Raw genomic sequence first — 15532 nt, 5'->3', positions numbered from 1 at the left:
CTCCAACCCTGCATGTTTCCATACCTGCACTGATCATACATGATGAGAAACAGGAGCAGTGAAGTCTCCTGCTGTGCATCAATGTGTAATTTCCGACTTGGCTATGTCACGGGCCACTGGTCCTCCAGGCTCGATTTGCTGGGAATGGATGCATGATCAGTCTGTGATGTATGAGGGCTGTTACTGATGTGGTAGAAAAAACCTGCAAATATCATGTCTTCTCTTTTCCTTTATGTTTCTTGAATGAAACATGCAAGGACCCTACTGAAACTGAAGGAATTGTTTTTGGTAGCTTAAACATGCTCGAAAACTGATGAAACTTTGCATAAAATTCAAGTCCCACCAAAATGTACGTGTCATATATTTTCATGCATGGACGTGGCAAAATGGCTTACTAGCGCCCCGTAAAGACCAGCCCCTGGGCCATGTTTCTCTGAAATATATTACATTTTTGTGCCAGATGTATCATGTCTCCACCTATGAAAAAGCTCCCTGGAGCAATACCCTAAACCAAACAAGAAGTCAGAGATTTTGGATTAGATGGTAATTTTTAGCAATTTACATATTCCGTACTTTAATGAACTCCTACTACAGAATTAATCCGATCGACTTCAAATTTTAGCTGTGCAATCTAAAAGCATTGACATGAAAAGTTGGGCTATCTGTGAGGTTTCATCAAAGTGTGTCCATGGCTTGGCTTCGAAAATCAAGGATTCGCCATGAAACAGGAAATTGTTATGACTTTAGTGTACATGTTCACATCTGTACCAAACTTTACAAACACACATTCATATGCCAACATTGACTCATAGTCATAGTGCTACCTACTGGCAACAGGATATGATAAGTTTTATGCCACATCCACTTGAAAACTGTCTCAGAAAAGCCTTTACACATTGATGGTGCTGTGTTGTGAAGCTTATAAGTTTTCGCTTAACGGCTTCACAAAAATAGACACTTGAGATGATGTAACAAGCAGCAAACCCAGTTACCTTTGACTTAGTGCTTCTCAACATCCTGCTGGATAACAGAGAATCTTCATATACTTTGGGATTTTGAAACTTATTGAAGCACATTCATAAATAAAAATAATACAGTGAGTATTTGTCTCCTTGTCCTCAAAAATGTAATTTTCAGACACATTTTTTGAATGCCTTTTCAGTGTCTTGCTGGAGTCGGTTGGTTCTCACGGTGAGCTCTGTGTGTGCACGTGTGTGTTTGTGTGTGTATATATGTGGGTGTGTGTGTTTAGGCTTAGAGGTTGTAGCTGCAGGTCGGGCGCAACAGCAAAGAACAACAACCCTAAACAGCTGTAGCAACAGTAACTTGAGCCTGACAGAGACTCTGTGGAAGACTAAAGAATCGATTAGCATTCCTGCAACCACAATCCCCAAATATACAACCTAAAGATATCACACACACTAGCACTTTTATTGTCTGAGCAACCACAAAAACCAGTGGTCCATAACAACAACTTGACAATCCAGCTTTGAAAAGCAGTGTGATTGATGAAGAACTGTATCCCTCTGGCATATCGCTCTCTTAAAAATAACTCTACAAACTATAATTTTAGAGTCAGAAACATCTCCGCTGCTCAGTTTTATTTTCTATGTCATGTATAGGAATACCAAGGCTCATGTTTTACAGGCTCAGCGCTCCTCTTGGTTGGTGGCTCCTGTCATGTGGAAATAATCAATGCAACCAACAAATGGAGAAAAACACACAAACACACACACACACACACACACACACACATATTGACTTTAAAATGTATTGACTTGTGTTCACAGGACAATCCTTCAAGCCCTGAGCTCGTGTTAGAGAGTGTCAATAGCTGTAGCAAAATCTATCTATTTACAGCAGACAGACCTACATTTGGAGATGGGTGATCAGATTTCAACAGAGATGGAGATAGATGATGGGTGGCAGGGTGTGTGTGCGTGCTTCTTCGTTTGCGTGCCTGTGCCTGTGCCTGTGTGTATTTGAGTTTTTGGTGTGTTGCGGTGTGGCCAGGAGGGTGGCTTAGCAGAGAGATTACCCCTGTGCTGGGAAATAAAGGGTGGATGGGAGGTGGGTTTTCTTTTCCAAGGGGGCCCCAAATCTGTTCCTGAAGAGCCACAAGATTACAAAACTGAGATTGAGCCTGTAGATTAGAGGGATGAAACGTTCTGTGAGAACCTCCTTAACGCAAGGTGAGAGACTGAGGATTGTGGGTTTTTGAATTATTCACTTCCCTGCCTCCATTCGCCTCCCCTAAAACACCATAAAACCTTTCAGAGAGGCTCTACAGTTAAATAATTACCACCACTCTTCAGATTAAAGAGCAAAAAAGACTATTTTTATTCATATTTTGCGGTAAGTTCTCTAAAATGTTATGTATATGAGTACATCGAAATGATTTTCACTTCCAAATGAGACATCAACCATCAAGCATCAATTATATGTTGCCGCTAAGAACTATTTCAAGCTCCGTAACTTCAAAATATCAACGTTTTTAAGGATTAATCATCCTGTATCTGAATATTAAGTGACAAGCTTTTCATTGAAAAAAGTATGCTTTTAAAGCCAAACCACACTTTAACAGGGATCCACACATTATCACTTAACAAGGATTAACAAGGCTACAGGTTGCAAGACAGAGGTCATAATAACCCAGTGGAGAGGTAGACTTAATCACGTTGCCTCCTTCTTATCTGTGCAGACATACTGCAAACACTGACGATTAATACTGCCGCCTGCTTTGGCTACGTGTTTGTTTTAGGGGCTCTCCTGCTTTAGCTGATAAAACTATCAGAGTGTTGTCTGGTGCAAAGTTTCGGCTAATCTCCCACTCTTCTGCCTGAAAATGACCTCTGTGCGGTAACTGTAGTTCTGAAATGTCCAGTCAGTTAAGTATGACCACATTACTTTTGGGACATTAGCGTAATTACTGTAAACAAGAAGATCCATTAGAGAGAAGAAGAGCTTAGCAGCCTCTGGGGATATTTCATATTGATTGCCTCTGGATCAAATTTCATGTTCAACCTACTAGAAATAATGGTTTACAACATAAATAGACTGCTGTTAATGACATTGAGCTTAATCTTGGAAATCAAACAAGAGATAAGACTACTGTGGGGGTAGTCTGGGGGCCACGTTAAAGGAGGTTTAATTCTTTGTAAACAAGTACAGTTAAGCTCATGTTCCCTGTTACTCACCAAAACTAATTGTGTGTTTCCTTGACGCCCAATAAACATGTGGAAAACTCTGCCTTCCTCAACATTTGCAAAGCTGATTTTTGGAAGAATTCTTCTACCTTCCTAATGCATTGCTTTACTAACAGAACAGGAACCCACTCCTAAAAACATTAATAAAAACTCTACAGAGTATCGTAAACAACAGATTTTCTGTTCTTTGTGGTGGGGTTCGTCTTTTAGCTGTTCAAAAGATTAAACATATTACACCTCAGTTATATCTCTTACATCTGCAGGGAGATTGCATGAGAGCACATGTACAATATTTATGTCTCGTGTACAGCTTGTAAGGAGGACAATGACATATTTTGTTGTGTTGGCTCTGTAGTCCAGCACATTAAATTTGAAATGCTGGCTGTCACCTTTAACTTGAGGGAGTTTATGTCCACACCAGATGAAAAATGTAGGAATTGTGGATTTTACACAAACCCTCAGTTTTAGGGAAACAAAATTTATGAATGTAATATATGTTTAATATTTGGTGTCAAACTTCCATGGTAATGCTCTACTGGTCCTGTCCTGCTGACACATTCTTGTCCTGTTTTGAGGAAGTCTCAACAGGTAAAATACATCCTCAGTTAAAGCTGACTTACTTGGTCATTGAAGAACATTTAATAGTTTGTGTATTTTGTAGAATCATTTTCCTGGTGCATTGTCTTAAAAATGGGACGCTATGTATGCAGAGGGCTATACTTTTCACCTATGGGTGGACACCCATAAAAGTAATATCTTTCTACCTTCATAGACATTTAATTTCGTATGAAATGTGGTGGAGGGGAAATAAAACAATGAAAAAGTGTGCCCTTCTAATATTTTCAGACTGCACTATATGCACTATATGTTTGTCTGTGTGCGCATGCTTTCCTTAGACTAGCTGACACATTCTTACCTCAAACAGGTGTGGCAATTGTATCTGAAAAGCCTCAGACAGTGTGTTTTTACATCTTTGCACCCGCAGGTTGGTTTCTAGATGGGACTGCTGCTGGAGAGTGTGACTCACCGTGTCTGTTGAGACGCCCGCCACAGCATTGTCATACCTGAGTGCTACCAGACATGTCTGTCTGGCTTTCATGTAAGAAATGTGTGTGTGAGGGTTAAAGTCAAATATCACCTTCCCTGTTTACTTTTACAGCCCCTGTTCCACAGCTTCACCTGTAAATCTTCTCTCCAACTAACTTCTGGTCCCAGATTTTTTCAGACAAAACAAACTGGGGGTCGACAACACCTCAGGGCCAAATATTCATCCGTGTTTCTCTCTAGCTAATGCTATTTCACAAGACTGACAACTTTGGCTGTAATCTTGAAGACACACTTCCCCAAAACTGGCATAGTCCAGTCACTTTGGCTGCACAATTTATGTTATGTTGGCCAAGAGTAGTTACAAAGGGACAGACGCTGGAAATGCACTATCAACTTACAACATAATCATATGGTAGTTTGGCCCCAATTTATTATACTGCACTATCTTCTTCAACAGTCCCACTGACATCATGTTTTTCTTTCTTTTTTCAGCATGCCAATCAACAAAGAAATTTGTGTTATGGATAACCAAATTTCCCTCACAAGATTAAGAAATCATCAAAGTATAATACAAATCTAATTTTAATTTTCTTGTTTAGCTTGTCTAAACTTATTTAAGCCTGTACTTAATTTGAAAACATGATATAAAAGCTCTATTCAGAGCACCAGAACACATTTGTAGCATTAACCTGTTGTCATAATTACCTTGTACTATTGCCATATATCATTATTATAATTGCAAAGGTAGTCCCACCACAAAAAAACCCAATCATGTATATCAACAGATTTAACATCTTATCTTCTTTAACCACCTCCTGTCCAGATGAGTCAGCAGAGAGAAGGAAACGCATTGTGGGTTATGTGCAACAATTAAAGCATACTCGCACAACATTGTGGGCTGCTTTTGTTTGAAGTAATTACAGTGTGTGGAACAGAGCTCAGGGCAAGGTGTGAAGCAGTTTAGTCATCGTTGTTTCATCAGCAGAAAAAAAAAGAAAGTACTGAATGATGTTTTCTGTGTGGGAGGGGGGTGGGGAAATGTTTGCACTATACTGTGAGCCAAAAGTGAACCAAATGGCAAAGGCCACAGGGAGAGAGAGAAAGGGTGCAGTGTTTGTAGAGACTACAGATAATAAAAGAGTTACACATTTTGGGGGCAGCGTGTGAGCATATGTACATGAAAGAATTTCAGACTTTTGTTCTAATCAGGAGTGGAAAAAGTTGATCGAACCCCAGCTCCTCCTAACACATCCAAATGTCATTGAATCCTTAACTTGATCCTAATATTTGTGTATGTTGGGCAAGGGTGTCACTTTGTGTTGAAAATTGGTGGGGACACAGGGCTCAGATTAGGGGTGTGAAGAGACGCTTAGCGTGTGAGACATCACGATACATGATATTAGGTTCACGAGAACAAGATGAAAAGATACTTAAACAGTTTTTTAAATATATCCTCAATGCTGAACTATATGAGCCGAGGTCGGGGGGGGACCTCCCCTAGGAAATTTTTATCATTAAACACTTCATTTCCTGCATTCTGGTGAATGTTTCTGCAGGAACTTATGGTGGAAATGTTTTTGTTTATGTAAAAGGAAACACAAAATTCAGGTGGCAAGTAACATTTCAAAATATATTAATATAGGTCAGTGCAGCTCTCAGGCATTCTGTGTTGCTTTCAGATGGACTGGCGACCTGTCCAGAGTGAACCCCGCCTTTTGCCTGATGTCAGCTGGGATTGGCTCCAGCCCCCCGCGACCCTGTAAGCGGTTGACGATGGATGGATGGATGGATGGATATTTTAATTGCATTTTATATTTTCTTAATGTGCAAATAAACCTTTGCATTTGCATGCATTTTCATAAGACACATTTGCTTCTGGTAGCAAATTGACCTGCCTCTTTCAGTTCAATCTATTTAACTTTGACACGTCCAATCACAAGGCTCTCCAATGTCCAGCCAGTTGGAGAGAAGGGGTGGGATTGACCTCTCATTCAGGAAATATTGTTTGTTTATGCTAGCAAGAAAACAAGCAGTGGAGAAGGAATGATGTTGTTATGCTGTATGAGTACGACAAAAGTGACAGAGGTTAAAACAGTAAAATGTTTGATAAAATGCTGTATAATTCACAACTTTGTGGGCTGTTGTTGTTAGCCCGCTAGCCATGCTAGCCCAGCAGGAACTCCATGCTCCATGCGAGTAAAGTTCGCCTGGTGGAGATCCCAATCAAGCCCAGCTTCACACAGTCCAGAGATGAGGTCTGATCAGGCAGATTGGGTAAAACCTCTGTAGGGGTGTAGGCCTTTAAGAAGGAGACACACACAACACAAAATAAATGCTGGCTATAATCCCACTTTGGTCCTCTTAGGGGATTTTAAAGATACTGGAGAAGCTCTTTGAAGACTACTCTGTGTAACAATGTGCTCAATGTGAATTGTGAAACAGCTAAAAGTTATTAGGCATCTGACCAAAACCATAAAATATGAATGTTCCATCCAGAAAGTTGTTGCATTTATTGCAACTTGGGAACCCACTTGATTATCTTTGTAATTTTGCCACAACAGAATAACTTATGAGCAGATATTTTCAGATTAACCAAGGGATCAAATGACTGTAATGTGGTGATAAACCCACAGAGAAATATCATCCTACTCTACAGTTCTCCTCAGCTCTATGGAACATTTCAACATCTTTAAAGTAGAGTAAGAGTAGGCTAATACAATTTAGCATTGTACTCCAGTAACATTGGTGGACTCGCAATGGATTGTCAAAAAAACCCAGATGTCTTTTTTTCGTACACAGCTCCTACACCTACCAAAATGCAACTCAAACGCAAACCGGTTAACTAGTTGGAATTTTGGGGTATGTTAGCAGAGGGTGAGCTCACCTCTTCAAAGATCATACCATTTTTACTTTTGAAACATGTAGTCTTCAACCTTTAATTAGTCTTCACACAGCTCCCTGTGGAACCACAAAATACTTTATACAACTAGTAACATTTTATAGATATTCTTGCTCAAGAGCTCATAGAGACCAAAACAGAGCTAAAATATATGTAAATTTTGAACTTACATTTGTCAGGTGGCCAGAAACACAACTCACAAATAATGATAATGTTGCCCCATGTCTGCTTTGTGTATAAGTAGGCACTCAACTTAAAGTGGTAATATGTTAGTGTTTTGTTTACATCTTCTGCTACCCCCAAGAAGCCAGAAACTCAATTAGGCTAATGCTGCTTTAATTTTTTCCTGTCCAAACATAGTTGGGTACAATACTTACATTTTCTTAAAGGTATAGAATTAATGACATTAGATTTTACTACAAAAACACAGTATAAGTATCTGAAAAACTGCTGAGAGTACTTTATTTTTGTTTTATTTCTGCTTATGAATGCCTATGATGATAAAAAGAAGCCCCATAAGACACAATTTTAAAGCAACCTAAAACATGACAGACTGCTCGTCCATCCAGTTTTGTCTCTCTGTAAACTACAAATCATAAAACTCAAGTTTAGGATGCTTTCATGCTCTACAAACCCCATTTCCTCACTTGGTGTCATAAAACTGCAATATAGACCTCAGCACTGCACACAAGCATCAAATAGTCATAAGCATTTGTCAGATTTCACCCAAACAAGCCACTCTCATGACCCTTTTTGAGGAATACATTTAAGCTTTTGGGGAATAAATTTCTCTCCCAAGCTTTTTTTATATGTCCACAAAGATGAACATGTCGCTTAGTTGTGAGTGGGGAAAGATCTTGCTTTGACTCAAACTAAGGCTGACAACTGTGGAAGTTTGTACAAAACTACTGAGACTCACCGACTTTCACAAGATCCACGATGACAGCCTGAAATCTGACTGACAGTGGAAACACATGGAAATAATAGAGGCTGGTCAGCTAAAAAAAGTTTGAACTTGAGCTTTGGGTGCATTTGCTTTTTTTTAAATCAGAGTGTACAGTCAATTTCAAATGGAAATGTCAACAAAGGCCTCTAAATTAAAAAGGAAACTGTATTGTATATGAGTAAACTTGGCACAGTATGAGAGGAAATGGGTGTAAATCAGGGAAAAAACAGGAAACAAAAGAGGAGAAAAATAGAGATCAGAGAGGAACATTTAAGTATTATTGAAAGGGAATATGACCCAATTCCTGGCTCTATTATATGTGATGGCTTTAGTGTGTATATGTGATAAAGAGGATGGGCAGCAAAACAAGGCAGAGGAAGAGAGGGGACAGACGTTTTACAGTCAAAAGGCAAAGGGAGCCCCCTGCTGGTTAGAGGAACGGATTAAACCATGCTGTGGAATTTGTGTGGATTTAGTCACAATTTAAATTCTGGACTTAAGAGCCAAATTACACAACAGACAAAAACAGAAGAATACTGGAAATAACAAAGACCAGCATGGGGTAACATATGGCCCTGTGTATTTTTCTGATGTTATTCGATTTTTGTTTTTTTTATTACCCGAGATGTCCCCTCGTTGGGGAAAGAATAATACAAAAATAAATAATTGTCTGTGTGACACTGTTCTCTACCCATGCTGTTCGTGATTCATGAAAAGCAATTAAAGGCCTTTCAAATAGTTCCGCTTTCAAGGACAAACTCTTCTATGTTTTTGAAATTCTACATGCTAAATGTCAAGAAGCAAAGCAAACATTTGAACCTCTGAAATGCAGTACCTACATCAGTGTTTTTTGCTAGAGATCACTGATTATACTGTAGCGCGACTGAGACTATTTGTAGCACAGAAAAGTCCATACATGAGCAGTCACAGCAGATCTTTTTCTTAAAACACTAATTAAGTGAACATGGTTTTACTACACCCTGACGTTTGAGCACCTCCCTTGTCACAGCCCACGTGTCTGGCTTCCTGTGGTGCTCTGCTGTTGTTCTTGCAAAAGCCTGGGTAGGTTTTCAATGCAACTAGCTGCACCTGAAAGAGGGGAGTGGTAAAAGGCACAAAAGGTCTGCTCTCCCACGTAGAGCCCTCGCTTTGTGGGCAGCCTTAACATAGCCTGATGGCCTCTTCATCTGTGTAGTTTAATTTAGGTTTACATAATGTAACAACACTTACGTATGCATATTTTAATTCATCCATACATTCCCTACACCCCTGACTCCTTCTATATTGCCACACCACACATGATAATTTCAAATACTAATTATTTAATTTCAGCTTGTCTGCTTTGCATATGTTAATTACAGACTAAAGCTGCAAAGTGTGTTAGGTGCATCTCACTTATCCTCTATTGTTTCTCTGTTTATTCTCTTTTCAAAATAATTGTAACTCAATTATTTGCTCAACCCCTCAGCCTGTTTTTATTTTCCATTTAACTCTTTTAACCCTGATTATACACTGCACTGTAACTTTTACTGTCCTGTTTTACCCTGCTTATTATTATTATTATTATTTTAATCCTGTTTTTATTTTCTATTTCACCAAAATTATATTTTAATGTGTATTTTTTCAATTTCCCTATGTTGCTTTTATGTTTAATGTAAAGCACTTTGAATTGCCTTGTTGTTGAAATGTGCTATACAAATAAACTTGCCTTGCTTCTATTAGAACTGCAACACCCTTGTGTAAAGACTTACCACTACATTTATTATTGTAGGTGCAATAAACTGTCTTGGTCTTTCTTGTTAAAAAGCATTTGAATAGAAGTGGCTCACTCATGCGTTGTCAGACCATTTAGTGCAGCAGCCTTTATTGTATCATACCAGAAAACAAAACAACAAAATAAAACATACGACAAGATCAAAACCAAAGTCTGAGATAAAATGATATTCAAAGCCTCGTTTCGTTGATTCACAAAATTAGGAATGTTCAAAAGCTCACACTTTGCACATGTAAGTCTCAGTTAAGTCATCATGTCAGCGCACCTGACGTTATCTCACCACACACACATTCATATTTTACACATTTTATATCATTGTGCACAACAGAGGAAGCGGTTTATAAACATTTGTAATAGTTATGTCGCACTGCCAAATCTCCTGACTGAAATCCCCTGCCCTCTGAACAGGTTAAGTGAGATAATCCTCAACTAATCCAGCTATCACTGCCTTTAATCTCTTAATCCAGTTTTTGCTAAACTACAGATTGAATCAAGTTTGCTGACAGGTGTGAAGGCCCCTTTTTGTGGTTTAAAAAGCACATTGGGAAACTAGATATCATCATATAACCCCTAGATGGTAGACTGAATTGTGTAGCCTACATATCAGGTTCCAAACTGGATTGAGTAATACATCTGTTGTATTCACGTCTAACATCTAGAGCTCTTGTTAGCTATTAGCTCTGTAGGCAGATATGCATAGTACACCAACCTCATCTCCAAGTAATAATAAAGAATTTGTATTTGTAATCTGTAATAGTACACTAGCGGTAATATATTCAAGAGTATGTCAATCTTTGGTCCAGGCCCTAACTTTGTGTCTCTAGATGCACAGACAGGGACATTTATATTTGGGTCTATAGGATCATGGGAAAGTAAAGGGGGAAAACACTGGTTTATTGTACCTTTATACGTTCATTGTGATGTGACATTTATGGGAGAGTTCAATAGTTCAGAATGTGATAAAAAAAAAGGGACTTCTATAATAGCTGTTGCAGTTTAGTTACAGGACATCCTGTGTAAAATAGGCCCTCCTCCTAAACTTCCTCCACACTCCTACAGTCTAGCCCCTTCATCATATTGTTTATATTCTCCAGATTCCTTCCATCATGAAAAGCTAGTTACTCTTGGTCTTCAGCTCTGCCAGCTTGCTGGTGACAAAGTTCCACTTGAAGGATGTGTCCTCGCTCCCTCCTCCCATCGAGACGTATTTGGAAAAGCTGTTGTTGCTGCTCCGTCCTCCTCCTCCTTCACTCTCCTCTCCCTGAGTGATCTGCCCATCCTGGCTCTCCTCCCCTCCGGCCTCTGTCACCCCCGCCTCACCCTGCTCTGCTGCCACCTCGTTTGCTGCAGCTTCCGCCTGCTTCTTGGCAGCCCAGTTGGCCGCAAAGTTATCCCAGAATGCTGAACGCTTACTTGGTCGAGGAGGCGGCTCCTCCGGTTTCACTGCAAGTGGACTGAGAAAATAGTGCGGTTAACTTTAGGAGTCAGTCAAGTATAGGTGGGTGCTTTGGCTTGGAATTCACCATTGTCAACTAACTGTTAGGTCTTCTGATTTTAGATTTTAATTCTAGTGCTCTGCTCATTAGTTATACTGACTGATATTAAGCTACTGATGGTAAGTTTATTGTAGGTTGCAGTTTAAATCAAACAGATCTGCTCTGAAGAAAGAAACAATAAAGATAAGTTGGTGGACAAACTGGTTAAAAATAAAGTTTGACTGCAGTGAAAAAGTGTGAGGCGAGAAGAGACAGTATTACTAGCAGCCCAGTTGAATACTAAGCATTCAAAGCAATCCTAGTACCATCTACCATCGAGTATTGAAACTGGACTAAATTTGACATTTCTAAAGTTAAACATCTTTAGATTTCTGGGTTACATATAATTCTTGTTTCTAACAGCATTACAATTACTATTTTAATGTGTAGTTAGTTAGATGAGAAGATCAATATCACTCTAAATATAAACTCCACTAAATATAAACTCCAGTCAGCAGCTGGTCAGCAGCTTAGCTTAGCATAAAGACTGGAAACAGGGGGAAACAGCTAACCTGCCTCTGTCTAAATGCAACAAAATTCTCCTACCAGCTCTTCTAAACTACAACCTATCAATTTGTAAAGTTTGATTTAGAGAGATAAAAAGTGTTAATTAGTGATGTTAGTTTGTTACCTTTGGACAGAGCCAGGCTTACTGGTTTCCCCTGTTTCCAGTCTTTATGCTAAGCTAAGCTGCTGACCAGCTGGCAGGAAAGCAAAACAGCAAAAATTTCTACCACAACTACTTTAGAAATAGTCATGTATAGTAAAGACTTTTCAACCAAAGTGTGCCCAGACTTACCCTAAATCAAAGCTTAAGTCTTGCAATATATTGTTTCAGGTATATTTTGATCAGACTTCCTTTTTTGCATTTGCTAATCCTGCTGCTGTACAACTTATTTTACAACAGTATGTGGGCATCTTTTAAGTGTTTTATAATTAAAACTCCAATTTGATAAACAGACACAGACAGAATTTCATGACTTTGTGATTTGAATAAATATCACACACAAAAACTGGAAAAAAAATTCCATATAGTTCACAAATCAGCCCCTTTACCCTCAAACCCCACAGATGGTACAAGGTGCTAGAATGACATTCGACCAGGAATAAAGACGACAGATGTTAACAAAAGACAAAGACTTCCACTCACTGGTCGGCAACTGGCGCACTCTCGGTTTCCTCTAGAAGCTGGTGTTCATCGTCTTTGTTGAAGAGAGCTGATAGCCTGTTCCAGCTTTTAGTCCCGGCCCCCTGCATCTGGACTCACAACCAACCACACACATAGGGTCAAAGGCCAAAGCAGGTATATATTTAGGTGTTTTCAGAGGATCAGCTGAACAATGCTCCGGTCCTCTCTCATACTTATAGAGGAAGCCTTTTTTAAATGATTTTACAACCACCATTATGACAGTTCTCATTACTGATACAACACTGAAGCTGTGGGGTATAGTTAATAGTTACACGACCACATTAAAACAAGCATTTGTCTTGGAATATGAAATGGTCCAAAGATTAAGTAAGAGCTGTCAATGTTCACATACTTTCTTGGCCAACTGGGATACAGTGTTGGGTCCCTCATCCTCCTGCACTGGACTCATCACATCATTCTCCACCTCTGTGACCTGAAAAAAAAGACAAAATGGATGTACCTTATCAGTCCACACAGCAATGAGCTGAATATATTTACAACATTGGCTACTTTCTGATGTTAACAAACTTGCACAGAATTTGTGTACATTAGTCGCCATCTAGTGCACACTGTGGCTGCTACAACCTGGAGAAAACCCAGGAGAAGATCTTAAAGCATCTGAATCAAGAAATGTTCATCAAGAAGATGGAAAACAAACATATGTTTGCATTTAACATCTTTGCATTTACATAATTTGTTTTTGGTTTATGCCAGGAATATACTTGAATAGTGAAAAGTCAGTGTACTTTTAGACACGTGTTTATGGTAATAGCCTACACTTTAGTTGTCTCTGTTATGGCAGAACATTGTGTCCTCTTACATGTAATCTTTCATGTATGATCTTTTACTATTATTATTATTATTACTATTACTATTCTCGTTATGGCTTATAGATATATGTATTGTGTTTTTTTTCCCTTAACCTTTTCCTCTCCTATACTCCTTATATTTACTAGGGTTTAGGTCAGAGCTGTGGGATTGTTTTGGTGTTTTCCTCTCTTGTTGTTTCTCTCCTGGAATGTTCATTCAAGGCTGAGAGAGGATCTCTGTTCACCAAAACATAGAAACCTACAATGTGTAAATGATGATCCATCCCTTTGCTCTGGACCAGCTGTATATGTGCTTAAGTACTTCTCTGTTTGTTCTCTTTTGTTAAATAAATTCTTCAAAGACGTTGGTTGTTACTCAATTATTTGCTTAATCCCTCACCAGGAATATCATTTCCACGACAGTCTCCTATTTCTCGAGAATGTGTGGAGCAATTTCTACTCAAACAGCAGCGATGACAACTCTGCATGTAGTACATCTAAATGGAAACTATCTCTTGAAACACACACATTATTCCCTGTGGTAGATGCCCTGGCACACCCCTATGCCCCGGCTATCGGTCTCATCCCCCCCTGTCAGTCAGTCAGTGGAATGCCAACTAATCCGTTTGTCCAGCTCGCGTGCAAGATCGAGTTTCTAGGCCCTCCAGAGATCTGGGTCAACATAACACTATGTGTGTTTCTTTGGTATCAAACCTTGGATGGAGTCACAGTTGTCACAATGAGGCCATTAAAACCAGTGGAGAAAGAAGTTGTCAGAAACCAAGTACCAGTACAACATTGCAAAATACTCCATTACAACCTAAGGTCCTATGTTTAAATTAGGCCTACTCTTACTGATGTAATAGTGTGTAAGTAGCATTTTAGTGATATAGCTGGTGGAGATGGAGCTAGTTTTAATTACCTAATACAGCTTGATAGTTTAATCCAGGGCTGGAACCCCTTCAAAGGGCTGCAGGATGCACCTGAGGGGTCGTGAGTTGATGAATGGTGCAGGAAAGAATAAACAACAAAACTCTGCTATACAAATGTCTATTAGGTACTTTATTGGATTTTTCTAAAATTTTTGCCTTTTGAGGTGAAATATTGCACACTTTTACCTTGAACATTTATTCAAATGAAACCATCTGAGAAGTTACAAGGAAATGTCTGGAAGGGGTCACCAGCCAAATAGACTGGAAACCACTGATTTAATCTTTAACAATGCACTTGTTTTAGCTTATCCTCATAAAATAGTAATCTGAAAAGTAACTAAAAGTAATGGAGGGAAAGGTACAATATTTCCTCTGAAAATGCAACGGACCAGAAGTATGAAGTCACATAAAGTATCTCAAAATCTTTACTCAGGTAATGTAGTACTTTTTAGTACTTGGTAACTTTCCACCACTGATGAAAACATTGATCACGGCTTGTAATGTTGGCTTGATGTACAGTGCTTCAGCTACAAGGTGCTTTATTGGTGCTGTGATCTGATACTGGATTTCATCTTTGACAGTGGAAATAGAAAATTTCACAGAATATCCGCATGCCAATATTCTGTCAAAATTGCATAAATACACAAGTGGAAGTATTGCGTAGGCATAACTTTTGCCTTAAATTTCCCTTTGCACAAAAAACAAAACAGCTCGTCTGACCCTGTGATGAATAAAAAATGATCAGGAAACACAACCTGGTGACTTTCTGACTTCAATGCCAACAACCACATCACCTTTCTGACACTTTAATACACACATATCAATCAGTGAGAGTAACAAAGATGGAGAAAGTTGAAAATGATGTACCTCTTCAGCAGTGTCCTCCTCATACTCAGGGTTAATGGTCTTCAGCACTTTGCTCTTATATACCTTCCACATTGGATTCATACTTGCTCAAATAGCTACTCAACCCTCAGGGCGAAACCTGTGAAGACCGCTTTATGCCTCTGTGGTCCACCCTCCACCAAGTCTCCACTTCCAGCTTCAGCTTGTCTCAGTTGGTCCAAGTTTGACCTTTTTCCATGCGTACAGTTCTCAGTAGCTCAGTATGGTTCAGCACCGAGACCCGCACTCTTTCATAGCGTTTCTCCTGGTCAGATTACGTCTATCTCGTCAAACCAACAGGGTTGACAGC

The 15532-nt window shown here is 39.2% G+C and overlaps 1 protein-coding gene across 1 annotated transcript; it reads right to left on the bottom strand.

The window, feature by feature from the left end:
* Positions 1-10003: 10003 nt before the first annotated feature.
* Positions 10004-15532, bottom strand: LOC119896855 (uncharacterized protein C1orf232). Its single transcript, XM_038710284.1, has 4 exons — positions 15205-15532; positions 12949-13029; positions 12558-12664; positions 10004-11326 (listed from the first exon to the last, which is right to left on the bottom strand). Exons 1-4 carry the CDS (start codon positions 15283-15285, stop codon positions 10987-10989), a joined length of 609 nt encoding a protein of 202 aa, XP_038566212.1. The 5' UTR covers positions 15286-15532; the 3' UTR covers positions 10004-10986.

This window comes from Micropterus salmoides, unplaced genomic scaffold, assembly GCF_014851395.1.
Source record: "Micropterus salmoides isolate LMB-PRFRI ecotype aquatic unplaced genomic scaffold, ASM1485139v1 Ms_hic_scaffold_11, whole genome shotgun sequence".
Taxonomy (NCBI): domain Eukaryota; kingdom Metazoa; phylum Chordata; class Actinopteri; order Centrarchiformes; family Centrarchidae; genus Micropterus; species Micropterus salmoides.
Note: the sequence above shows the minus strand (reverse complement) of the source record. Positions and strands in the feature narration are given on the sequence as shown.

What these genes read in the sequence shown, in the direction of transcription:
- LOC119896855 (XM_038710284.1), bottom strand. Translation starts at nt 15,285, where the DNA reads ATGAATCCAATGTGGAAGGTATATAAGAGCAAAGTGCTGAAGACCATT. An exon ending in AGGAGGACACTGCTGAAGAG is followed by an intron (nt 13,030 to 15,204) that starts GTACATCATTTT and finishes CTTTTTTTTCAG; the next exon opens with GTCACAGAGGTGGAGAATGA. An exon ending in TATCCCAGTTGGCCAAGAAA is followed by an intron (nt 12,665 to 12,948) that starts GTATGTGAACAT and finishes TTGTGAGTCCAG; the next exon opens with ATGCAGGGGGCCGGGACTAA.